At 42.4% G+C, this 25,532-nt stretch overlaps 1 protein-coding gene and 1 pseudogene across 1 annotated transcript in view; both read right to left on the minus strand.

Moving 5' to 3' along the window:
- Positions 1–3,869: 3,869 nt before the first annotated feature.
- Positions 3,870–25,532, minus strand: part of LOC103369229 (ankyrin-3-like) — a 98,807-nt gene continuing 77,144 nt past the window's right edge. Inside the window, exons 30-38 of the mRNA XM_008297892.1 lie at positions 25,297–25,393; positions 23,810–24,038; positions 22,416–22,541; positions 20,666–20,788; positions 20,079–20,105; positions 18,480–18,561; positions 7,327–7,401; positions 5,429–5,560; positions 3,870–4,024 (exon numbers count right to left, since the gene is read on the minus strand). Of these exons, the coding sequence (XP_008296114.1) occupies positions 3,870–4,024; positions 5,429–5,560; positions 7,327–7,401; positions 18,480–18,561; positions 20,079–20,105; positions 20,666–20,788; positions 22,416–22,541; positions 23,810–24,038; positions 25,297–25,393 (1,046 nt within the window). The remainder of the gene's footprint in view (positions 4,025–5,428; positions 5,561–7,326; positions 7,402–18,479; positions 18,562–20,078; positions 20,106–20,665; positions 20,789–22,415; positions 22,542–23,809; positions 24,039–25,296; positions 25,394–25,532) is intronic.
- Positions 10,362–17,614, minus strand: LOC103369232 (ankyrin-3 pseudogene; annotated as a pseudogene).

The following is a 25,532-nucleotide window of genomic DNA, read 5'->3' on the forward strand; positions in this document are numbered from 1 at the left end:
TGCATCCTTGAAAAAAAGCAAAGCATTTCAGAAACCTACACGGGGAGCCTCCTGTCTTTTCTGTGGTAACTACAAGAGGCAATAAGTCCATTTGTGTAGCAGGCTGACGTATACCATTTGTAGTATGACTAGAACCGTGTCTGCTGACCTCTTTCTCCATCGGTCTTGCGGAAACCACAAAATGGCTTTTATGCTGTCTGTGTCTGGAAGATTGTGAGGGTCAGCATGATGTCAGTCTTGTAAAGCTAACTAAAAAAAGTACTACAGCAACAACAACAACTTATCTGTCGCGTTGGCACCCATGTGTGCTTCCACAATGACGTATAATCAAGTCTTAACTCTCCAGTACTGTGGAAAAGAGACTGGATCTATAGGTGTAAACATGCTAAAAGGCCTGTTAGCAAGGTTAGCATCGGCACTATGTTGGCCACATCTGTTGCACAAAATCACCTCTGACTTTCTGAGTATCTTCACCCTGAGGGGAGTGACCTAAACCTGTGTACATGTGGACGAATGCCCTAAAAGGCTTGAAAAACAAACACCCGTGTACATGTGGACAGGGCCTAAGGCTGAGGACTAGTTGATAGTTTGCCGTGTGTATGTCTGGTTGGTTTTTCCAAGAATTCTCAACAAATTTCTTAACTGACCATTGACAACCTTATCAATCAACAATCAAATATTCATGACATCAACTGGTCTCGTGGCTGCTCTTGTTACATACATTATCAGCCACTAGCCACAGTGATGCTATCTTATTGAACTTCAGCTCTGCCGACAAAAGGAAAGCACCACCTGGTTGCCATTAAGGGTCACAGACGACTTTGCCATGGTGGCCCTTTACTTGCTAAACTCCCACAATGCTCTCTGCTTGGAGACTACCTCCTCGAGCTACTATCCTGTTAAACAGTAAGAGGCTCAACCTGGTGACACAACCAGGTACTACAGCTGATCTGCAATACATTTTCTGACATGCAATTAATCAGGTAACCAATAATCATGAGCATGCCTCGTCTCCGTGCAGTGGATCAGAGCATCCTTAAAGGGGCAGGTATCTGTTAGTGTCATCCAGCCGGTGCAGAAGTAGGCAGGAAACATCAGTGACTCTCATCAAAGAAGCTGAAGGCTGTTAGCTCCCTACATGACTTGAGTTCAGCCGTCAGTCCTGACAAGCTGCGCTGTCGTATTTTTACTCTAGTCAGCGGCGAAGGGGGAGGGCGGAAGCTATGATTCGATCCAGAAGCTGCTGAGGTTTGCAAAAGGTAGCCGCGGGTGAAAAAAACTAGCCAGTTAGTGTTGCTCAGCGCTGACAAAGGAAATTGCTGTAGAAGTTAGTCACTTAGAAGCAGCGGGAGGACGAAGATGAGGAGGAGGAGGAGGAGGAGGAGGAAGAAGAGGAGGGGAGTCTGCTGGTCTCAAAGCAGAAGAAGCTAGAGGCTGGGAGGCTCAGAGGAACCAGGAGATGACAGGAACAGTACAGCAGTGACACAGCAGCATCATTATACACTGCACACTCTGGAAAAAAGGTGTTTCATTTTCAACTCGTCTGTGAGTGACATCAGGCAAACAAACAAACAAAACAAAACAAACAAACATAAATAAACACTCACAGACGTGTTGGAAAGGATAAACCCGTTTAAAGAGTGTTAAAAGTGTATCGTTGGGAGTCAACATCAGAGCAGGCAGCCCTTCACAAAGCAATAGCCATGCATTTTATTATTATTGTTTTAAAATACGTGTTTAATGTTGGTTTCACTTAAAATCATCTTTGCAAAAAGATCATCTTCACTCTGCTGTTATTCAAAGCAACAGCAGCTCTGATCCTTGTGTTAAGATGACTTTAAGAAACCTCATGAGACAGACTGGAAATGAAGAACATTTCAGAACTTTGTTTTTAAGTGTGCCTGGTTAACAAATCCTGTTTGGATACCGGTTCTGGGAGGGCAGCGGGTAAATGTTGTGGCTACAGCTGATTATTTACATTCAGGTAAAAGTAGGAACAGGAACATTAAAAACTACTGTATTCTAGTTTAAGTACTGCAGTCAAGCAGAGAGAGTTTAACTAAAAGTGTATTATGTGTATTATTATTATTATTATTATTATTATTATTATTGTGAGTCATTATTATCTAAGAAGCTTTTCAACCAGCCTTTGGGTTTGAAAGGCATCCTATCTTTAAAAAATTTGCCAGAATGACACCATTTATCAGAGACAAAATCTGTAAAAACAAAAAAATTCATCATACGTTCAACTTTAGGAAAGCCCTTAAGTCAATCATGTGTGTTGTGTGATTCTGTCAGAAAAATTTTCCAAATCTACGCTTAAAATTTGAATATTTCAATAAAATCACATATAATGTCTTATTTAAAAGCTGGGAAAAAACAGTACCATTTGCACTCAATTCTGTAAAAAAAATAAATAAATAAAATAAAATCTGTTCACAAAAAAAATTGGAACCCCAAGAGTTTAAATGCAATGTTTGCTTTAAGAAAAATTAAAATAAACCCCCCAAATTACACAAATTATCTTTGGTACAAACCATAAGAAACAAAAAGAAACACTGAATTAAAAAATAAAAAAACTTTCCAGTCGTTCTTAAACTCCTCTATGACATTGTGTTCTGTCACATTAATCGTGATGTTATTTTACTGAAAATACATGTATATAATAATATATAATATAATTAATATAGTGTTTAGAGTCACCAGAATCTGCAAAAAGCTCTTCAGCCACAACATTAAACCCACTGACAGGAGGTGAATAACTTTAATATTCTGCCTCCTGAATGCAAATGCATGTTACTTTGACAACTATTTAAACACGACTGCAGAACGAGCACATTTTTGCTTGTTTTATCTTGTGTTTATCTTTCATTGTCTTAACTGTTAATGTCCTATTTTGTCTCATTCAGTCTTGTTTTTTTATGTGCATTCGTCTCTTGACATCCTACATTTTTTCATTTTTTCCTGTCGCTTGAAAAGCACTTTGAGCTGCTTTTTATTTGTTTCAAACCTGCTATATGAATTAATATTGACAGATGGAGGTAATTCTGTCCTTGTTTGTTTGTCTGTAAAGTGTCTCGTGATGACATAGATCTGTTAAAAGTGGTAAAAAGTGCAATGTTTGGGGGTAGAAGTGATGTAGGGTTTTGTATGCTACAGGCTAATTCCTGGACACGTCGCCATCAAAGTTCTGAAATGAGCCTTCAGTGGGTCCGTCACAATCAGCCACATTTCATTTTCACTTTAGAGGAAAGAGAGAAATACAGAAGGAGAGAGGAAAAAGGATTTGCCATACTGCTTAAAGCAAACATGCCGTTGTTATAAACTGGTGGTTATAATTATGTTTTTATGTATTTTAACAGTACTCGACACAAATCTGCAAAAAGGGTTAAACTTTCAAGCATTAATACACATAAACATAACTATTGTTAAACCAAACCGGCGCCCTGCACCGTCTCACAAATTCCTCAATCTCATCAGCGAGAGCGCATTTGTGAGACGGGACAGAGGTGGCGTTCACTGCCTTCATCATGCTTTTGTACATTTTTACAAAAACAATGACACACTAAAAGTTTCATGCACCCAAAATGGTACAAATTTTCCTGCAGTGGATAGAAATCCGTCAGTTAATGTTCCAATGACTGCCCAGTGTTGACTGCTTAACAAAGACGTCTCTGGTGCTGTTTCTACCTGACGGTCCGGAGCATTAAAGTCATTTTGGTTCTTAATGAAATTCCACTGTTTTGTTGGAGCCCGATTGGTTCTGTATTGGTTTTGCACAGTCGGTTCTGACTGTCTGGCTGAGAGAGGAGGTGAAGAAGGGTGAAGGGATAGACTGAGAGATAGACTGAGAGTTCAGCTAGGGTGGGCTACACTTTACCATCGGACTGATCCGGGAATACTGCGTTATCATCGGCAAAGCAGCGTGTGCCTGAAATGTTACCGTAGTCAAATATGGGCCCTTCCAGCAAAGTCACAATATCCAACCGATTGATCTTAGTCAGCACCGCGGTTAAAGCGTCCGCTGGAGGGGAGACAGACAAAGAAATGTTATCAAAACACTGATGATACCATTCATATCGTCTCACTTTCTTCATTAACTAGCATCTGAAATACAGATTTAGATATTAGAAACAGTTGAGATGGACATTTCTTTGTGACGGGTGACAAATTAAAGGAACATCCTGGATCTGGTGGCTCTGTTGGGTGTTTTGAAGGCATGTGTGGCCTTTTGTGGAGATATTGGACCGATGGAAACATGTCCACAGGATCTGTCACTTCAATGCTTCCCATTCATTGTCTATGTAAGACGCTCTGTGATCCATTCAAGCAACACTGTGATGCGTTGCAAGAGATGCTACAAGCTCCTGATTTGCATAAAGTTGAGGTCTTGGCCACTTTTTGCAAAAGTAGAGCATCGAGCGCGATCTGACGCCTCTGCAAACGTCAGAAAAACATTTAAAACAACCATTATCGATCTCAAATGGAGCCAGATTCAGCAACTGCGAGGCTTATTTCTCACCTCAAAGTGGTTTCAGAAACACGTTTTGGTGAACTGGTTTCCTAAGTGTCCTGTGCTTTCCCATTGATGGAGCCCAAACTTCTAAAATCTCCAGAAGAGATACCTGGAATACCTCAGGAATGATCACATCCAAGAAAAAGTACAAAGCCTTTCAGGAAGTTTCTGTAGAATTACAATGATCTCATGTTTGGGGGAGTCCTGGATGAACCGAAAGCTCTGTGCTTTGTTTCACAGATGTCAAGTTATGTTAAAGAACAAACTTGACCTCCTAAGGATGCCAAAAAAAAAAAAAGTAAAAGGGGATGTCTGAGGTCAGAGGGTTCACCCTCCAGGAACCATGACATCTGCACTACACTTCATCATAATCCGTCCACTTGCTGTTGGGGTACGTCTGCAAAAAACACAAATATTATACTCATGATGGCAACAGGTGGAAACATCAGGGTCAGATGGATTCATCCTCTGAGGAACATAAACGTTTGTATCAAATATCACAGCAGTCCATTCAACAGTTTTGGAAATATTTCAATTTAAAACCACAAGACAGAGGGAAAAGTCAGTTCATGGGATTCATCCTCTTGGAACCAAGAACTAAGTTTCATGCTCATCCATCTCTGCCGAGTTGTACACCCATTAGGCATCCAATGTTGGGGAGCAGTGCAACCCCCGGCATCTAAAAACACCCCCGTGGACACGTAGCATCAGCCAGAGCTCTCCACTACCACCATCTCAACACCACATGAGGGAATATCCTCTGGAGAAACGGTGCTCCATCCATCCAGTAGACTTCCAGAGACTTGAAGAATAAATGTCAAGGAGCACTTCACAGAGGACACGCTCTGTTGCTTTTTTTCCTTTAATTTGTCACTTGTTTGTACATTCAGAAAACACACATGCTTTACTTACTTGTGGCATTTTTACCGTCCCTGTGCACCCATTTCTTTAGGAGCATGAAGCTCTGTGCTGTCAGGGAATTGGGGTTCTCCACTCGGATGAAGTTGATCTCTTCCACAGAGAAATCCAGCTCCCTGGCCAGCTCTGGAACAGCAGCAAACGCCACAACAACATTACCTCACTGCTCAGAAAAACCTTGGTTCGCGGCTAAGCCATGGTGCTTATATCTGCGCTGATAGTGAGGCAGCATTTTTTTTTGTTTTTTTCTTTGCTCAGAATGGGTCTTTGGGGGGCGACTGTGCAAAAGCAGTAGAAGCAAGGAGTTTACATTACCTTATTAAACAAATCTGTATGTTTTCCTGTTATTTATGACCACTCAGTGAACAAAAATGCCTATTGTGCTTGAGTTAACAAAACCCCGATTGCCAGAACTGGCAATAATGTTGTCATTTTTTGTGCAAGTGCTGATTAAAATTTATTTAGAAAGAGACAAAAATATCTACATGCAGGAAAAACTCCTCAAAACAGAGTATCTGAAGGGGAGCTGCTGCCTGTTGGTTGTAAAATGAGCATAAAAAAAACAAAACAGCAGCGATACCAAGATATACAAAGAGCACTGCATTTAAAAAAAACAAACGTATTGTTCTTATTTATGTCCAAAGTCAATGCTAAACTGAGTCATGCTTCTCACCTGCCTCGTTTGAAGTCTAGGATTTTCTAATGTTACTTATTGATGTCACCATGTAAAGATTTGCATAATGCTCTCAATGGATGATCAGCTTCCTCGCAGTCCGCCGTTATTTCCTTATTAGGATTATTATTATTATTTTTTTAAAACTTTACAGCACGTAAACACATTCTTGTAGCCCCTAAAAATACAATCATGATCCCCTAAATGAGCACAGTATGGGCTCTTTAAATTAGATTTCAGGTTTGCAGCACAGATAATGCCCTCCAAATTACATTAAGCCGATCGGTTCTCATGTTACAAGCTGCACTTGGCTGCTATTATTATCTGATTAATCCGTGGCACTGAAGTAAAAATCACCTCTTACTGCCAAACACAGCTAATAAAGGGGCGAAGTGCTGCTTGTGCGTACGAACGTGGCAGCCGTAAATCTAAAAACCAGGAGGACACAATGTTCGCTGCAGCTCTGCAACAAGAACACACATTAAATATGGATTAGATTCCTTCCCTCAGCTGGCTGGGCGCTCGCTCGGTGAACCGAACTGGACAAGCCGGCACGCCACTACAACTGTGGAGGATTCCTGTGCACACACACTTCAACATTTAGAGTGCACACACACCCTCCGACATGCTGGGCAGTGCTGCAGTGCAGGTGGTCAGGCTCAGACTAAACTGCAGTGGCCACACCCTTATCGCTGCTCGAGTACCACAAACACATGAAATCCTCCCGCTGCTCCTCTGAAATCCACCCAAACACAAAGACACAAGCTTGTTGTCTTTAAAATTAACAATACATTTACAGCTGTGTGTAGTTTTCACTCTTCTGAGCTCTAATCTCTCTCATCGTGAGCTCAGTTTGTTTGATTTTGGAGAAAACATCCAAAATCCGAGGCGCTGTCTGAGTTTTACTGGCTGTTTGATCCTCGTGATGATGTATGTGACTATAAATGCCACTGCGGTACTGCTCATTTAAGATGTTTTAATGCCGTACGTCCACCAGATGGCAGCAAACACTGTAAAACTCACACTATGGGATCCAGCTGATTCATCCGCTCACAAGAGCTCCTTAAGATTCACATCATGACTCCTCTGTGTTGCAAAATGGGCATCACATCTGAGGCTCACAAGTGGGTGAACCTCCCCATTGCAGATGGTATTCTTGCATCGCTTTGTGCGTGTTTTTCGGTGTGTTTTCTACAAAGTGAGATGCGTTCAGACTCACCAGTCCAGCTGAGTCCGAGGTGGTCGGCTACTATCGCCATGCGGAGGTCTGTTCTCTCGCAGGGACTCTGAGGGCCTGATAGAGGAAGCAATGGAGGGCAGGATACAAGCAATTAGCACAATATCATGGCAGCAATTCCCAAATTAATTAAGTGTAATTCTTGGCAAGAGACACACAAATCGGCTCCCAGAGGGCCTCAATGACATTTAAAGGAACAAGATTGGGATTGTGAACTGAAAGTTTGTCTGTTTCCGACTCTTGGCATTAATGAGGCTTAACCATAAAACCCACTAAATAGCTAGTTGATGAATACCTACTTAATTAAACTAGAGCTTTGCTATTTTTTTTTTTAAAGCTTATACTACATATAGGGCAAACATAAAGACTAACTTTAGCTCACTGTCCCAGGTCTCACTTCTGAAATAAAATAACAGCTTTTCTGGCCAGACTCTCCTCAACATTTCAGTTTAGACACCGGATTCTTAGTTCAGATGAATAGTTGGACATTTTGGGAAATTGTTTAACACTGTCATTATCTAGTTGTTAGGACATGGTTAACTTAGCTTAACACAATACCTAGCACCACCTCTGACGCTCACTATATAAAGGATTCAATCTCATTTGTTGAAGTCGTATGAAAACCAAAGTGCAGAGCCACATGTTGGACGACTGACAAAGCTTCATTCCCAAAATAACAAACTATTCTTGAGGCTTTATTCTAGTCTTGTCCTTATTATTAAAAGTAGGGGGTTCTCTATACTATCTTTACTAGACTAGGTTCTGTGTTCCGGACACTAAGTAGATGCATAACATAAGTCCTTTTAGATAGTTGTATTTAGGGCTGTAGGCAATCAAATCTCGGTTACTGAATTTGTACCTACTCTTCAACTGATAAATTGGTCGATGATATTCCTTATTGGTTGTGGAGTTTTGATATGCAAACTGCTGGTTCAAAGTTTACACTTGACTTTTTTTTAGCTGTTTAAACGTAATGCAGCCACACTAATGACTTCCTTAAAGTCTATGTTTAGGTTAGTTTGGCACTGACTCCAAGTAAATGTTAAATACTTAGATCTAGCAGTTTTCATTTGGTTAGGTAAGTTCAAAGTCATGAAAATGGCGAGGGGCATTCACAGGCAGCTGCCAAGCATAATGGATGTTCCTTGAAGGCTGTCGATGAACTGCTTGTATTCCCGATATCCTTATTTCCTTTGTTGAGATGAGTGCACATCGACCAACCAATCGACCTGGACGCTACAGCCTTTGCTAGATTCATCACTTTAAGGCTAGCGCTACTAAAGTACATCAGTGAGATGGTGGATTATACCAAGAAGAAGCAAAAGTTTGAGGATGTGTGAGGCCAGAAAAGACAAAACAGAAATCACATTTTCACACTGAAATGTTTCACGCTTAGTAGTATTAGTAATAGTAGTTATAGAGTAGAAGAGGTTTGTATCACGTCACTACAACACACAATCTACCATCAGGCAACATTCCCTCTCACCGTCGAAAGCGATTCATGGCTTCAACTTGAAATTGAATGCGATCCAGCTGCATCGAGTTCTCGCTAAGGTACAAAAACCTCGTGCAGCTGACATACACGCGATTGTCAAGTTTAGCCGATGAATCGTTTTCACAGAAGTACCACCAAAAGATTTCTACAAACCAGGCAAGCAGACCAAAACAAACACAAGGTCGTAGTTCCCCAAACAATCTAGGTCTCAGTTGTGTCTACAGTGGAGGTGAGTGGTGCGTCTTATGGTGAGGTGCAACGCTAACGTTATCTTAGTGTGAAAAGAAACTAGAAAGGAATGCATACTGTCTTCTAGCTTAGCCTTCCAAGTGTGGTTCTTTTGCTAATTCTAACTGCAACTGTAGTTTTTCCACCTTTACTTCCTGTTGAAGACATCGCTGTCACTAACTGGACATTGTAACACAAGATATTCCATCTCCTAACGGATTTGATACGTCTAGCAGCCCGATATTAGCCAAAAATAACATCTCCTGCTTGATCCAGGTCCATGTCGTAGCCTTTACCTCTACATCGGACATCAAGGGAAACAGATGACAAGAACGACAAGAAGAAGAAGAAGAAGAAACGACAGCTACACTTACAACGTCACATCACAAAGGCACCCACAACAGCTGCATGCATCTCGTAGAGAAAGATAAAGTACAGCATAAGACGTTTAGAAAGGGTTTACAAACTAGTCTCTGTGACAGGAGCCGCGATCGGTTGATCAACCTGACTCCCTTCCTCCGTCCGCCTACTCTTCCTCCTCCTCATCATCATCCTCCTCTCACTGCTGGCCTGCTCAACCTCAGCTCTCACATCTCTAGCAGATGGTGTTGGTGTGGTGGTGCAGGTGGAGGTGGAGGTAGAGGTGCGTGAAGGGCAGGAACTTCTAGAAGCTCTAGATGGCTCTGACAGGGAAGTGTTCCTGGTTGTGCTCAGGCTGCAGCTCTCTTCGTCCTCAGTGGTTTTCCCCTCTAACTTCCTTTCAGCCTCCTTGGATGTGGCTTTATCCAAAGACTTGGCTACCTGCCTACTTGCAGACCTAGTTTTAAGGCGTTTCGAGACCACTGCAGTGCTTTTTCTCTCGTTTGTGGTGCTTCTACTGGGGGTTTTCATTACACTGTATCTGGGTTCAGTGCTGGCTCTGCTTTTAGTTGGCTGCTTATTACCCCTGGTGGTTTTAATGATCCTATCGCTAATTGCAGATTTAGTTCTAACCTGCTTCTGCTCCTGGGAACAAGAAGGGTATTTAATGGCTTTCATTACTGGGATTCTTGACTTAGGTAATAAATTCTCCAAAGGGTCGAATCTTTCCCTGACTTTATGTGTTGCTTGCTTTACAACATTTTCTTGTGCTTTTTTCTTTATTGTTGGTCGACTTTGACTGCATAGTTTGCCACTGGGGACCCTCAGTGGTAACCTGGACTTAAATATGTGGCCTTTGACCTCTTTGGCTTCTGTGTTCCTTATTGCTGAATTAGGAAAAGCCCTGCCCTCCCTGATCTGGTCCTCTAACTGGCTAAAAGATGCTTCTATCCTGCTGACCTCCTGCAAACTTGGTTCTGAAGAGGACAACAGGTTGAACACAGTACTGTCAGCCTGAAGGACGTCTGAATGAACATGATGGGAGTTGGGGATGTAGCTACTGGTATTGCTGCTCTGTGTTTGGGGAATGCTAATGTGTTGTGGAGGTGTGCTTTGGTAATGAGTATCCTGACACCTCTGGTCGGCTGTACCTGAAGGAATTCGGTCATTTGAATAATAATAATCTGTCATGCATGATGGTGTGGTATTTGAATCTGCCATGTTCAATGCATGACAGTAATCTGTATAGGTTGCACAGTAAAAACTATCTACAGTTGTTCCTGAGGTTGTGTAATTAGAATGATCAAAGGTGCTTCTACATTTAGAAGTGCTATTTGAAGCGTCTGAGGTTTTATCAGGTGACAGCTTGAATCCTGTTCTAAAAGTAGAGAATTTAGGCTCAGTGTTGGAGTCTCTGCATGTGCTGTAACTGCCAGCTGTATTTGATATTTCTAGTTGGACAGTAGTAGTCTGAATAGAGACTGGAGGGACTGATAAGGTATCTGTGGGATCTTCAGTGTTAAACTCTAAGGAGGCATCTACCTCCAAGTCCCTGACCCTGTACCTGCCCGCCGAGAAGTAATGCTCACCAATCTGAAAAAACTGAAGCCTCTCCTCCACCATGTCCCTCTTGCTCATGTCAATCGCACCACTGCGCGTCATCTCAAACATCTTCCCTTCATGGAAGGGGAATGGGTTTGGCTCGCTCGTCGGCGTGCTATCGTCCGTTGGCGTTCGGGCAGGGGTAGTGTCTGGTGTTGTGGCCTGAGACTGGTCATCGACTGCCAGTCCAAAAGGCTTAGGCTCACCATTGCTTCCCCGTGTCCCTCCCATGTCAACGACTTCTTCTTCCCCACCTTTACTGGGCCAGGGGTCAAAATCCAGCCCTTTAGTAGCAACAGTCTTAAAAGGAGAGTTAAACTCTTCTTCTAACTTATAACTAAAGTAAGTGTCTGAAAATCCCTCTTTGTCCGAGGGTTTTTGTTCCTGACTTGTAGCTCCGTCTTTACTGTCAGGCTGTCCACCATTTGGAGGTGAATCTTTTTTCAAAGTGTCCTTTTGACATTCCTCTGGGGTTTTCTCCTCCTCAATAACTTCCAGTTTGGTCGGGGGAAAAGAGCGATCAGTGGACCTATAAGTGTCTGTTGCCCAGACATCTCTCCGGCTGTCTGGAAGACCAAACAGCCGTAAATCTGCCGACTCACAGAGGCCGTCATCCTCATCTTGAAGTTCATACCCATCTAGGGAGTCTATTTCTGTCGCATCTGTATCGTGAGAAAATTCAGCCGTCGTGGCTATTGAACAGTCCGTTATTGACTGGTCATTTCCATTTTGCTCATATTCATAGTCCTCTGCTTTGCCATTAGAACCTTTTGAACCATTGCTGGAACCATTGGAGCCATTGGTCCCAGCGTGAGGATCTTTGTTATTACCATTTTTGTCAGGCTTTTTGGCTTTAGATGCCTTTTCCTTCTCCTTCTTCTTGTCCTCCTCCTCAGAAACTTTGGAAGTGAATTTCTTGCAAGGAATCGGCTGGAAGATTGACTCGTCATCGTCGTCATCTGCGTCGTCATCGAGGGGCACCGGGGAAGGGGGCTGTATACGTATAATTGGCTCGGTTAGGAGATGCTTGTCATGCTCTTCCTGTAAGTTTACCTCCATCATTTCAGTCTCGGTCTCTGAAGAGGCACATGAACCTTTTCTCTCTGGGTCTGACATTTCGGAAGCAGAGTCCAGAGGAGGAGGGGGAGGAAACTCAATATACGCAATACCTTTGTCTTTTGAGACTTCTTGCTGTTCCTGCCCTGCTGTTTCATCATGCATGCCATTTGTTTCTTTCTGGTTTAAATTATCGGTTAATTCCTGCTGGTTATCAATAAGTTTTGTTTCATCCTTATTAGCATTAGCAAGATCAGCCTGGCTAGTTTTGCTTTCTGGTAGGACCTCTTTAAAAGAGAAAACGCTCTTTGCTTGGTCATCTTCCTCCGATTCCTCAGATACCTCCATAATGGGGCTCGGCTGACCTGTCAGGAATCCCATGAAGCCATCAGGGGTCCTGGACGTGAGGTCGTAGCTGACCTCCTCGGAGCTGGGGGTCTCTGGCGTAAGAGGACTTTTCCCTGAGCTGTCAATAAAAGAAACTTGTTCTAATGTGTCATCCTCAGGGCTTATGGGACTAAGCGCCGAGTTGGATTTCTGCTTTACTGTGTACACGGCTCCTTTAGCTTCCCTCTCTGCCTGCCTGCCCACCTGGACGCTGACATAAACAGGTAATGTTTTGATGCCCTTGAAGTTCTCTTTGGTTGTTACAGGAACTGGAGGGGTTATGACTTTCTCCAGGACTTCTCTGGGGCTCGGGAGGTTATTGGAGTTCGAATCTTTGGGAGCGTTATCTAGAATTTCAAAGGTTAGATCGGTTTTTACTGGAGTTGTCTCAGGACTTTTGGGTTTAGCTAACGTAGGTATCTGCGAAGGTTTAGTTATTGCCTGTTTCTTCGTGAGGTCATTATCTAAAGAGGGGGGTGTTGTTCTTACAGGAATTTGAGATTCTGTCTTTTTTCTGAGGTTTTTGTTTAGCGGTTCCTCACTTTCTTTTTTGGCTACCTCAGCTGTTATTTCTTTGGAAGCAGGAGACTCACTTTTTGTGATTTGTTGGTATTTTATAGCATCACTGTCTTTCTCAACAAATTTTGCAGTGCCATTAACAACAGGTGTCTGAATTTTCTGACCTTTATTGCTTTCTTTAATTTCCTGAGTAACAGTGGAAGGACTTTCTTTTGTTTTAGTAGCTGCTTTGTCAATCTTAGTTTCACTAATTTGTGGTGAGGTCTCTGGGATGTTTTTGTTTGACAGCTTGTCTAATTTGGGAGCTTTAGATGGTGACATCAACGCAGGTTTACTTCTACTTGTGTCCTTCTCTACATCTTTTTTCGGGCTCTCTTCCTCTGATGCTTCAGGTGCTTTTGATGCTTTTCCGCCTGCAAAGAACTGATAAACAGGAAGTTTGCTTTCCTGTAGTTTCTTTATTGAAGGTTTTGGTTGCACTGGAGGAGGAATTTTGGTTGGACTAGACTGACTTTTAGCAACTGTCTGAGCCTCAGATTCAAATTTCATCCTCACAGCACTAACTTTTGATGTTGATTTTGCAGGAGAAGATGGTTCAGATTCACTGGTCTTAGTTTGTTTGATTTTATCCTCACTGGTATGAGAGAAAATGCTTTTCTGTGGGCTGCTTGGTAAGCTAGAGCTTTTCTTTTCAGCTGCTGCGGTGCTGCCAAACATTTTGCCAAGTGAAGGCTCCCTGAGTTTGCTTCTACTAAACGGCTCTTCTACCGGTTTCGATTTCTGCTGTGTTTTCTCGGGGCTGCTGCAGGCCGAGCTAGGCCAGGACCTGGGTTCCTTTATCTCTCGTCTTACAGGCTTTTTCTCAGGGGACTGCAGCTCATCATTGAGCTTTTCTGTTTTGTCACGGAAGAACTGTGATACCTCGCTGAGTTTTTCTTCAGCCTCTTTTACAGTTTGGTCCACCCTGTCCTCATACAGCAGCTTATCCCTGCTCCTGTCATGTTTATCCTCTGTAAATCGCATCCAGACTGCATGTTTTGGGCTACCTGGTTCTGTGGAGTAATGGAGCACCGTCACTTTATCAAACTGAGATGGTTCATCCCTGTGCATGAATTTACTAGATTTAGGGGACCCATCTTTTGATGATTTAGAGCTAAATTCTCTTTTGGGGCTTCCATGCTCAGTGCTACGACTACCACTCTCATCAGAAACCTGGTGGCGAGATTTGTCAGCCGCTATCGCTGAATCCTCCGTGTCAGAGTGAGACAGTGACACATCGAGTTTCTCCGAGAGAAGCATTTTCTCAGCAAACCTGTACGACTCCCCTCGGATCTCAGATAGCTCATCGTCACAGTATTCTATGGAGTGCTGGCTCAGTAGTTTCAAAGCCTTATATGAATCGTCTGCCATTAGCTGGGCAGAACTTGGCCGACTGTCCTCCTCCTGTGACACTGGCGTATTAACGCGAGATGTTTCCAGGAAGGAGGGCAGGGATTCTTCGGCAGTAAGCTCCTCTTCTTCCTGCTGGGCCTCATCGTAGTCGGTAAGTTCCCTTATTCCACGGTCGCCTTTGTACACGTAAAGCTCAGGGTGTTTCTTGGTCTCCCTGAAAAAAACTTCTGTCGGCTCTGCTGTGCTGTGCCCCTTTTCAATGTGAACCTCAATTATCCTTTCAACTTTGGGTTTGGATTTCATATCTCGGTCAAGAAATCTAGGGGTCAGCTCATCACCTTTGACTGAGTCCTGGCTGGCTTTGTGCTCAAAAAGGCCTGCCAGCTCTTTAGAGGGGTCCCTACCTGACTGGAAAGCTTTCATAATATCTCTAACTGACATGCCTTCCTCGATCATCTCGGCGCCATCCGTCAACTGGGGTTTGTGATAAACCATTCTAGTCGTAGTGGTGATGTGAGTTTCCTCTTTAAGACACACACTTTTGTTCATCATGCCGTCGTCTTCGGGCATTTTCATCTGCAGTGCTTTCATGGAGCTTGCTGAAGCTGCTTCTGGCTCCAAAGCTGGAAGAGCGGAAGCAGCCTCGTCCATGAGTCCAGGCTCGCAGGGATCGTCGTAGCTTCTGATGTGGACCACTTCGGTTCTGGTCTCAGTAACGCAAGGGGGGATGGGTGAATCAGTGAATAAAGGTTTGGGCCCTGTGCTTTCTGCACTTTGCGGGGCAGAGGGTGTCTTTTCACTCCTGGTTTCAAACCCGCTGTCCGACAAAGGACTCTTATCCTGCTCATGAGACAAGTCCTCAGGCGATTCCAATATAGTGTCTGACCCCTGATACGACTCGGCAAGCTTGCTTAGGTCTTTCTCTGAGGGAGACCTGAGCATGCCCGAGACTGGTGGAGGCATTTTGAGTTTGTGCTCTTGTATGGACATGGATGGTTTGAGAACACGTTTCTGTTTTTCCTCCCCTTCCCTCTTTGCCTCCTCCTCATGTCTACCTTTCAGTTCGGCCATTTTCGAAAGGGAACTTGCGCCGATGTCATTCGTTAAATAATCTACCACTTTAGCCAGATCTAAGTCTTTGCTAGACATGGCCTGGTGCTTAAGGAAGAGTGTGTTCTCATCAAAAGGAGGGTAATAGTCTGAGAATCTTTGTGCCTCTTCGATCTCATCTTTAGAAAATTCCTCCCATTCATCCTCTGAGGCTTTCTCTTTAGCTGCTCTGGCCTTACCTTCACTCATGATGTCTTTCTGTAATATCTCGCTAACCTTGACTAAATCTTCTTTTACCTTCTCCACTAAAGAAAACGTCTCCTCATCCTCTAATTTAGTCTCTTTAGGAGTGCCAGTATGTGAAGTTTGAACAGTTTTAGCTGCTGTCTGTGTGTCTGTCTGCAGGATTGCTGTCATTCTGATTAGATCTTCCTTCATATCTGCTACATCTTTCAGTATCTCCTGATTAGAGGCTGCAGTCGGGTGGATGATGGGCGGCGTGATAAATGGCGGGGATTTTAATTGGGATTTTATTTTTGTTGCGGTAATGCAGGAAGACATAGCGGAGGAAGATGAGGTTGAGGCACGAGGGGAGTCGGGAAGAGCCATTTTGAGAGAACCAGGCCCTGGTTTGACGGGGGTCTCTGGGATGACGTTGACCAGAGAATAAACGGGTACAGTCATTGTATTAGATGAAACTGCAGCGCTTGGTGGGACAGTTACAGATCTCAGAGAACTGTAAGCAGAACTTGCTGTTGCAGATCTGCGCGAGGAGGACAGTGATTTTAGGGTGCCATAACCCGAGACAGAGTACGAGTCTATGGCTTCGTTTATGGCTGCGCTGACACCGGATGTTGCCGCCTGGGTGGTGGCCAGAATTCTCTCCTGGAGGCTGGCGCTTCTATCCGAGAGAAGGCGAGAAGAAGGGGATGATGGCGTGGAGGAGGAGGACTGATATTTAACTGGCGAGACTTGCCCGTTCATCATGGACAGTTCTGAGGAAGGAATGGTCGTCTGGCCAGTTGAGGAGAGAGATGAGAGGGATGTTCTTCCTCCTCGGGATGACAGTGTTGAATCTACAGAGGTTTTCAAAGAGGACAAGCTGGAGATGCTTTTAACAGGGGAAAGGGTAGCATCTGTGGACCCGAGGGCAGTTTTAAAAGGCAGGTTAGAAGTGTACATGTTGTACGGTGTCTTTGGCAATGCTGCAGCAGGAACAGGAGCTGGTACAGAACCGTTGGGTATCGAATGGAGTGGAGATGTTCTGGATGTGTATGCAGAAGCAAGGTTTTTGATGGAAGCTGGATCTGTGGCAGGTTTGCATGGGCTTCCAGAGGACACAAGACTGGCGGACCCCTGGACAGGGTACTGACCCTGCTGGACAACAGTTTTAATGGGTGACGGCATAGTCCTGTAAGACCTGATGGGGGATGAGGATGCTATTTCGCTGACTGATTTAACTGGGGACGACATGGTAGGTGCTGGTGGTGGAGCTCCAAGGGTGGCTTTGATAGTTGCAGGGCATGCAGGTGAAGGGGTTGAAAGGGGCCAGGCGGATTTCAGTGGAGAAGCAGCTGGTGAGCCTGTCGGTGAATCGGTAGAGACGAGGGAACCCCCCACTCCGACTGGCCTTGTTTGGCCAGGGACGGTAATAGGAGCAGTCGACCATGGTGGGTAAGGTCTGGTTGGAAAGACAGGTTTGTGAGGGTAACCAGCAGGCAGTGTTCTTGTTGTTGTTGCGCTTCGCTCAACTGCTGTTTCTTCAGGTGAGTTTGTAGAAATAATGATAAAGAAGGGATGGCAAAAAAATAACCAAAAGGATGCAGGATAGTAAAGATAACAGAAAGTTATGTCAGGGAAGGAAAAGGAAGGGGAGAAAATGTGAAAGAAGAGGAGACCAGAGGAGGAAGAGTTGGTCAGTGATGCAGTCCTAGTATTAAAGAAGGAAAAACAGCAGTTTTTATGTGCTGAGGTAAGATATTTGACTGAAGATGGAGTTAGAAAAAGAAACAGTAGTGTTCCTGTGTGATTCAGGACTTGGAGATGACTCAAACAACAACAACAGCAAAAAACAACAGAAGGAATAAACTGAACTGAAGCACAGACAGCAGCAAAGTAAAAATTCCAAAGACAATGGCGAAGACTAACGACTGACAACAGAAAAATGGCAAGACAAATGCACCAGGATTAACACGAAAACAACTTCTCTCTTTGGACTTCAGAAGTTCTAAATCAGCATATGGATTCTGGCTCTGATTTCAATCCGCTTTTTAAAGTGCCTTTTATCTGTTTGGTCCAAAAATTATATATAATGACAGATTCCTCAAAGACAATTTAGACACTAAGATACAATAGAGCCAAGGGCTGCAGAAGTTTCCATTTTCCTTTTTCTTAATAACAAACAAAATATGACAAAATGTGCTCTCCAAGACTACAGTTTTGGCCCATTTTGTCATGCAGCATCGAATTGGTGACAAGCAAAGATTGTGAAAAACTGAAAAGAAAACACCTGAAAGAAAGCCAAGACCTCTAAACATGCAGTTTTTTCTGTCTTTGTCCCACACAAAGCTGCTACATCATCACAAAGCCAAAAAGAGCTTTCAACTCAGAGGGAACAAATGACATACAAATGAAAATTTTACTTTGACCCCCTTTCCAAGGCGCCTTTTTGACATCGCGTCGGTAAGTCAAAGGAAAATTTTGTCGTTGCTGCATTTTCACTCGTGAAACTCAGCAGCGGAAATCAACCAAACGAACCCAGGAGAACTCACAACGTGGGCAGCATGGCACAGAAACTCAAAAACCACTCATTGACCCATGCAAAAAGTATGTACCATGTCGTAAACAAGCATGTGGACAGTGCATGTCATGTAGGATGAGAAATATGCATTTATTACATTAGGTAAGTCACATCTTTCTACAGACTTGATCACGCTTTTTTTTTTTTTTTTTTTTTTACAGGTTAGTGAATTAATACTGCAACTAACTTATCCACGAAACTTATTATAGTCATCAAACGGTTTGTTAGTGAAGATGTCAAACTCACTCAGTGCAGGCTCGGCCAGATAGCTGTAGCGCTTACGTAAGGCTAGGGATGCAAAGGTATGACGTCGCTCTGGCTTTTCAGTCTGCAACAATAGCAAACAACACAAAATCCTATCAGTTCTAGGTCACCCTGCATGTCAGAGTGCTGCCAAATGAGCAACATTTGGACCTGTCAAATTGAAGCAAACCCTCTAGTCTGGATTAGTTGCTATTTGCATGTAAAACAAAGCCCAGATTTAGATGCAAATTCTCCTTTAAGAGGATTCACTGCACTTCAGTTCTCTGTTTTGTTAGTGCCGATGCTACTTCTTAAGTGTTATTATGCCAAGCTAGTCAAATTAGCTTGAGTTAGTCACTATAAGGCTACAAACTCTAAATTACAAGGACTTATAAGTGCAAATTTTCAGTTTTAACCCTCTGAACCCCGAAACCGGCAGGTTTGAAAAGCACGTTGTTTTTGTTTAAAAAAAAAAAATCCCCAAAATGACACCATTTATCAGAGCTGCAAAAACAGAAAGAATCTTCAGATTTAATTGGTCTGAAGCTCCGTCTGCAAAATGATAAAAATTGTGATTTCTTTATATTGAAATCATTTTATTCCACATATTTTGATTAAAAAATTTGACCCCAAAAAATTGTGGTAACCATATTCTGCAAAAAACTAAATATTCTGCACTCCTTGATGCAACCATGACTGATACAGCTACTGCAAAAACAGAAAAAATCATCAGATTTTGTGAAATTCAAACCAATTCTCAGCGTGAAATCGCTATATCTAATCAAAATCACTTTATTCTACATGTCTCATTTAAAAATTTGCCAAAAATAAACCATTCACTCAAATTAGATTGTGTGAAATACAAAAAAATCTGCAATCATTGCTGCAATCATGAAGCCTCAACTGTGACCAACAGTCATGAGACAAAAATTATTATTTTTTTCTTTTCCGGCTGAACTGCAGGCTGTGTTTACACGGAGCATGTAGAAGTCCATCCAGCTATTTTCTATACATTGTTTTATTCTCTGTAGAATACAAGTACGGAAACAAGCTAAAAATGTTAAATATATCTAGTTTGTGGAGTCACCATTTCTTCCCAGTATTGGTGGGCACAAAATGATGTACCTGTTGATTCCAGGTTTTTCTTTTAAATTCTTCCTCATTTATGGCGTTGCAGTTGAGTCAAACAACACCGAAGACTCTGAGTTCTCGCTCTTCTAGTCATGGTCGTGCTGTTTCCGTGGAGGCGCAGGACTTCAAATTGCAGTGAAAATGAGTTCACGGTGAGCAAAAGTGCCGCAATCGCTGCTTGGGGTTCAGAGGGTTCAGGTAATAGAGCTTAAATCTTAACTTAAGGACAAGTGAACTCCAGAGCTACAAACTGCAGAGCGCAAGGGAGAAGGACTGAACATAGGACAAGTAGTTCTTCATTTTCTACCATATATCATGCAAAACTGAGCAGCTAAAGGTTGCGTTGAACAAGGAAAGCTTGTGTTGCCCTTGTAGAAGCGGAAAGAATAATAATAAGGCTATGAAGAGCAGAGCAGCGTCGCTAAAGATCTAGCGCAGAGGACAGCACATGGTGGGGAGGGTGTGGTTTACCTCGTCCTCGGCATCTGACTCCATATCCTGGTTCCCAAGATGCATTGCAGAAACAGGGGGGAGTAACATAATGGAAAGCAGGAGGAGGGGGGGGAAAAGAAACATCAGGGTGTGAAAAAGGAGTGATTGACAGAAGCTCCAACTCAGAAGAGAAGCCACTTTAGCAAACAAAGAGAAAACAAAACAAACAAACAAAAAAAAATGCAGAAAGCGCCGACATTCAAAAAACAGCAAAAATGAACTCAAGCCACAAAAAAGCCCAGCCTTGATAATGAAAAAAAAAAAACTTGTTTACACACAAGCCCTCAGCCAAAAAGCATCCAAATCAAAGAAGGCAGGTAGGAACAAAATGAGAACAGCCAATGACGAGAATCCACTGCAGAGAAAAACCGAGATATATATATATATATATACATAGAGAGAAGCTTTAAACAGATAAAAGACACAGTGGCGGCAATTTGGCCAAAGTCTTTCTCTGTCCTTTCATGTATATAAGTGTTGCCGAAGGGAAGGGGCCCAAACTAACCCTGACCATGAGTGTGGTTATGGACGTGACAACAGAGAACGGAGACGCCACGCTGCCTTACCTTCTTCACGGCGGGAAGCGTGATGTTCAGGTTGCACACGGCCGTCTGAGGGAGGCCTTTGATGGTTTTGCACTCTTTGAGGAAAGTGAGGCGACCGCAGGGCTCCTGACTGGGATCTCTGACCTGCAGAGACAAAAAAACAAAACAAAACGTCTTCTAGTTACCGCGGATCGACCTCGATGCAAACGTCCACATCGCGCACTAGAGCGTCGTACAGCAGCGGAAGCAGCTGCATGAGGCGTAAGAGTTGTGTATATTCAGAGACGCGCTTTGCAAACGTAAAAACTGACTATAGATTATAGCCATTTTCTACCACCAAACGTCCTAACCAGGTGAAACGCAGTGCAGATGTTTCTCGAGCATCACCACTGAGCGGTTAAACCTGAACGTCGCAGCGTTGGACAAAGTTAAATTCCAGCATATTTGAGCCGAATCTTCCAGAGGAGCATGAGCGACACAAGCAGGGAAAACCTTACAGACTAATAGAACTTCCATTAGCTTACTACATTAAACAGTTATTGGAATACCTGAAAATGTAAATGTTCAACCCTGGAGCATTATTGGTGGATATAAGAGTCAAAGCAGGAACCATATACGATTCCTCATACACCTAGAGTAAAATAAAAGAAATCCAAATACTATGTGGATAAATTATTGTAAAAAATACACATATAAAGATGAAGGAACATTTATTCCCAAATCACCAGTCAGACTGCCGAAACTTATGATATCTGTGTCCAAATGTCACTCTGGCTCAGTCGTGATTGGTCAGAGGCCTGAGTGATGTCGCCTGGCCTTCGTTGATTGGTCGGATGAAGTCATGTGATTCTGCCCCCCCCCCGGCATTTTTAAAGCCTGAGGAAATTACCATATATGGTAACTTATATGGAAGTTACCACATAAATACAGTTTCACAGTTTCAGAAATCCTTAAAACCACCATTTTCCTTGATTTGACCCACACTGGTAGATCTAAAATCCATCTCAGTGGATATACGGGTCAGATATGGCAGCCTCACTGCACCTGAACAACAGCGTAAAAGTTTAAAATATTTTGTTTTTTGTGTATTTTGGGTCATTTTAGGTAAAGTCATCAAATGTCAGGCTAATAGAACAACGTTTAGGGTGTTTTTACTGCTGTCAAATGTCAAAACGGGTCAAATTTGACCAGAAACAACATGTACGGGTTAAACCTGCTTTGTTTCCAACAGCCAGCAGGGGGCGACTCTTCTGGTTGCTACAGGGTATATTAAAGTCTATGAGAAAACAAGTCTTTGTCTCTGTTTGCAATAAAACTTTGCACTGCTTTGAAATGTGCCATCAAAGAAAGTTTAAACTAGATCACTTAGCAAAGCTTCAACCTTTGACTTGCCCAAAATTCAACACTAAATTTCTACTAATTATCCGATTGAGGATTTCTCCGATTAACGATGAGCGTTGCTTTGCGTCCCGCTGTGGTGTCGTGATCTGATCCGCACGCAGCAGAGACAGTTGTCACGGCAACAGAGCACCAAATGATGCGAGAGGATTGATTATGGATCGCATCAAGTTAATGGGTCGATCGATGTCGGGAACTGGGTTATGAGCTGTTTGGAAGAGGGGGAGCGGAGCTAGCATGCTTTACATCCAGGATTTAGACCCGTCCCGTTCGTATTCAGCTGTGAGTGTAGTTTTGGTCACTTTTGTTCAGATTTTTACATCCTCCACCTCCGTTTTCCAGCCCGAGGAGGCGGCGGCGGCGATGACGGTACCTTAACGCAGAAGGGCAAACGGTTCTCCTTGAAGGCGTAGAAGTTCAGAACTAACTGCTGACCGGCTTTGGTCAGAGGAGCCAGGTTCCCGTAGCAGTCCACAAAGATGGGCCGGCCCTCCAGAACCTGCAACACAGCAGAAGTCAGCGTTTCATACGGTGTTCAGGGTGAGAGCCGGACAAAAGGACGGCCGGCAGCAGCATGGAGGCCTGAAAACTGATCATGTTTAGTAAAAGATGAGTAAAAAACAGAGTTCTTCCTGCTCAGAATGAGCTTTAGGAGGCTGATTAACAGTAAGATCAGTCCTTATTTGACAGAAATCTGTGCAATCTTCTGTTATTTCTGACCATTTTAGGAGCAAAAATGTCTGTTATGTTTGTGTAAATGAAGTCCAGATTAACAAAACTGGCTACAAACATCTAGATTTGTCCAGCATCTTTCAGTTCTTATCATCTAGTTGCTTCTCTTTTGCAGATGCAAAATATTCCTTTTTGCAGTAAAAACCCAGTAAAAGTGAAATTAAATTTTATTTTTAGCTAATTTTGTGTAGAAAGACTTTTGCTTTCTTGCCATTCAGTTGCTAAAACTTCATCGTTCTGTGGAGTTTTGTTTTTCAACACTTTTCAGGTTTTTTACGATTATCGAAGCACTTTTTAAAAATGTCCTAATGCTTATATGATAATTAGAGCAATCTCACGGCATCATTATTATAAATTACACACTAAAGTAATATATAATACCAAAATCTGTGCATTTTCATGTCACTTTTTACTTTAATAATCAAAAGTGACTTTTATTCTTGAGTAAATGAAACCCAAATTAATAAAATCGGTTAAAACAAAATACAGATTTTTCCCGTTTCTTTCTATTCTTATTTCTTAGAAAGCCTGTAAAAGCATCAATAAATATTATTTTTACTTTATTAAGTGTTGAAATAAATCTCCTTAACCAGTATTCAGTTGCTAAAGCGTCTTCTTTCTGTGATTTTTTTTTGGTTTTTCACACTTTTTAGTTTTCTAATCTTTATTTTTTACTCTTATTGAAGCAGCATTTCTAATTTTCCTGATACTTATATGATAGTTTGATGTACATTCAGAGCATGAGGTGATCTTATAGCATCATTACAATAGATTATTCAATAAAAATCATGAATAGCCTCCAGAAAGTAGAATATTATGGCTGATACAACCTTTTATTACGGCATGAAGCTGTGCTGCAAGTTATCATTTTGTAATAATTTAAATACAATAAAGGTTTTAATGCCGACGGAGACGTTTCAATGCATAAAAAAAGCCCTATTACTGCCATAAAATGTGATTTACTGGGGATTAATTCTGGATTAAGCTTTAAAATCAAAGCCACAGAGCAGGTTTTCAGCAGAATAACCTGAATACCTCGATGTCTTTGCTCCGAGCCACTTCCTCGAAGTTCTCCTGCTGCTCCAGAGTCTTGTCCACCTTGTCGTCCGTCATGCAGAAGCAGCGCAGCCTCGACTCCACCGGGTCGTTCATCTTGGCGAACACCACGAACTTGGCCATGTACGGGACGCAGATGAGCTCCCGGTACAGCTGAGTGGCCAAACCCACCGTCTCCGGGATCTGATGGCAGTCGGCCAGCCAGAACCTGCGCCGGACGGAAACGACGGGAGTTAAGACTTTCAAAATAAGAGTCAACCCAGGGCAAAGCATCGCAGCTTTACCACAAATCCTGCTCCAGCACCCCTGAAAGTTTAAATGGAGCACAAAATACGAACACTTCTAAAGATATTTGTGAAATTTTACCTTCATAAATGAGATTTAAAAAAAAGAATCGACACACTTTTAGCTTATTTTTAAAACATCGAAATTTGCAGTTTTTTGAACGACAACATGTCAGAAACTATTAAAGACAAAATGCTTAAATTTTCACAGCTATATCTCATTACGTCATTAATTCAGAATCTGTCTCATTTTTTAAACTCTGTTCTACTTGGATCAGACTATCTGCCAATATCTCTGTTTCTCTTGTCACATTCAGTGATTAAAGTTAAATAAAAATAACATAATTTTTCATTTTTGTGATTGAGTTCGTCATAATAAAAGTTTTCTTCGTATTTAGCTTCGTATTGCAGAAGAAGTTTTATTGTCACTGTACACGAAATGCAACGAAATTTCAGCTAATGTGGTCACATGTCGAAGAAAAACAAGTTAAAGGGTGATATAGATAATAAAACAGCAATAAAATATAAAATAAATCCTCTAATAAAAGTGCAAAACAGACGTGCAGCTACACGTGGGTCAGAAAACATCACTAGCTGACTTCTGCTTTATTCACTTTCTTGTTAATATGAGCACAAAGACGGGACTTTTCTTCATTTTTTTCACCCATAATCAGACATCTTTTGATCTACTTGTCCAATATCACAGATTCTGAATCAGCGACGTGATGAGAGATAACGGTGAACATTTCAGGCTTTTATCTTTAATAGTTCTACTTTTATTGTGAAACAATCAATCTCAGTTTTTTTCATTGAACTGTCAGAAGTGACTGAAGCAGATTTGACAAGTTGTACCAGAAAAAACTATTTGTAGATTCAAGTAGAAGAGAGTTTCAGAAATCAGACAGATTCTGAATCAATGTCATGACGAGAAACAGTGAAAATATCTGATTTCTATCTTTAATAGTTTCTGAGATGTTATCGTTCGAACAGCCTCAAATTTCAATGTGTGAATATGAGAACAATCTCAAACCGATATATCAAGTCACAATTTCATTTTAAATCTCTACAGTTTGATTTAAAAAGTCAGCAGTAGATCAGAGATGTTTGACGGTTCCTGATGATTTGAGGAATAATCCCGTAATGAAACCCGACATGTGACAGAAAACCAGCTCTGGGTCTGACCTGGCAGAGACGTTGGTGGTGAAGGAGACGCAGTCGTTGACGAACGTCAGAGGAGTCGTTCCTGTGATGTCCTCCCACTGAGCCGGAGACGTTCCACCTGACAGACAAGACACGGGGGGAAAAAAAATCAGCGTTTAACCTCGTTTATTTATTTCTACTAATAACGGACACGCTCAGTGGAAGTGACACTTCCTGTAAACACACAGCATCACAAGCTGGACTCACATCAGTCAGAA

Source organism: Stegastes partitus, unplaced genomic scaffold, assembly GCF_000690725.1.
Source record: "Stegastes partitus isolate 25-593 unplaced genomic scaffold, Stegastes_partitus-1.0.2 Scaffold1257, whole genome shotgun sequence".
In the NCBI taxonomy this organism is placed as follows: Eukaryota; Metazoa; Chordata; class Actinopteri; family Pomacentridae; genus Stegastes; species Stegastes partitus.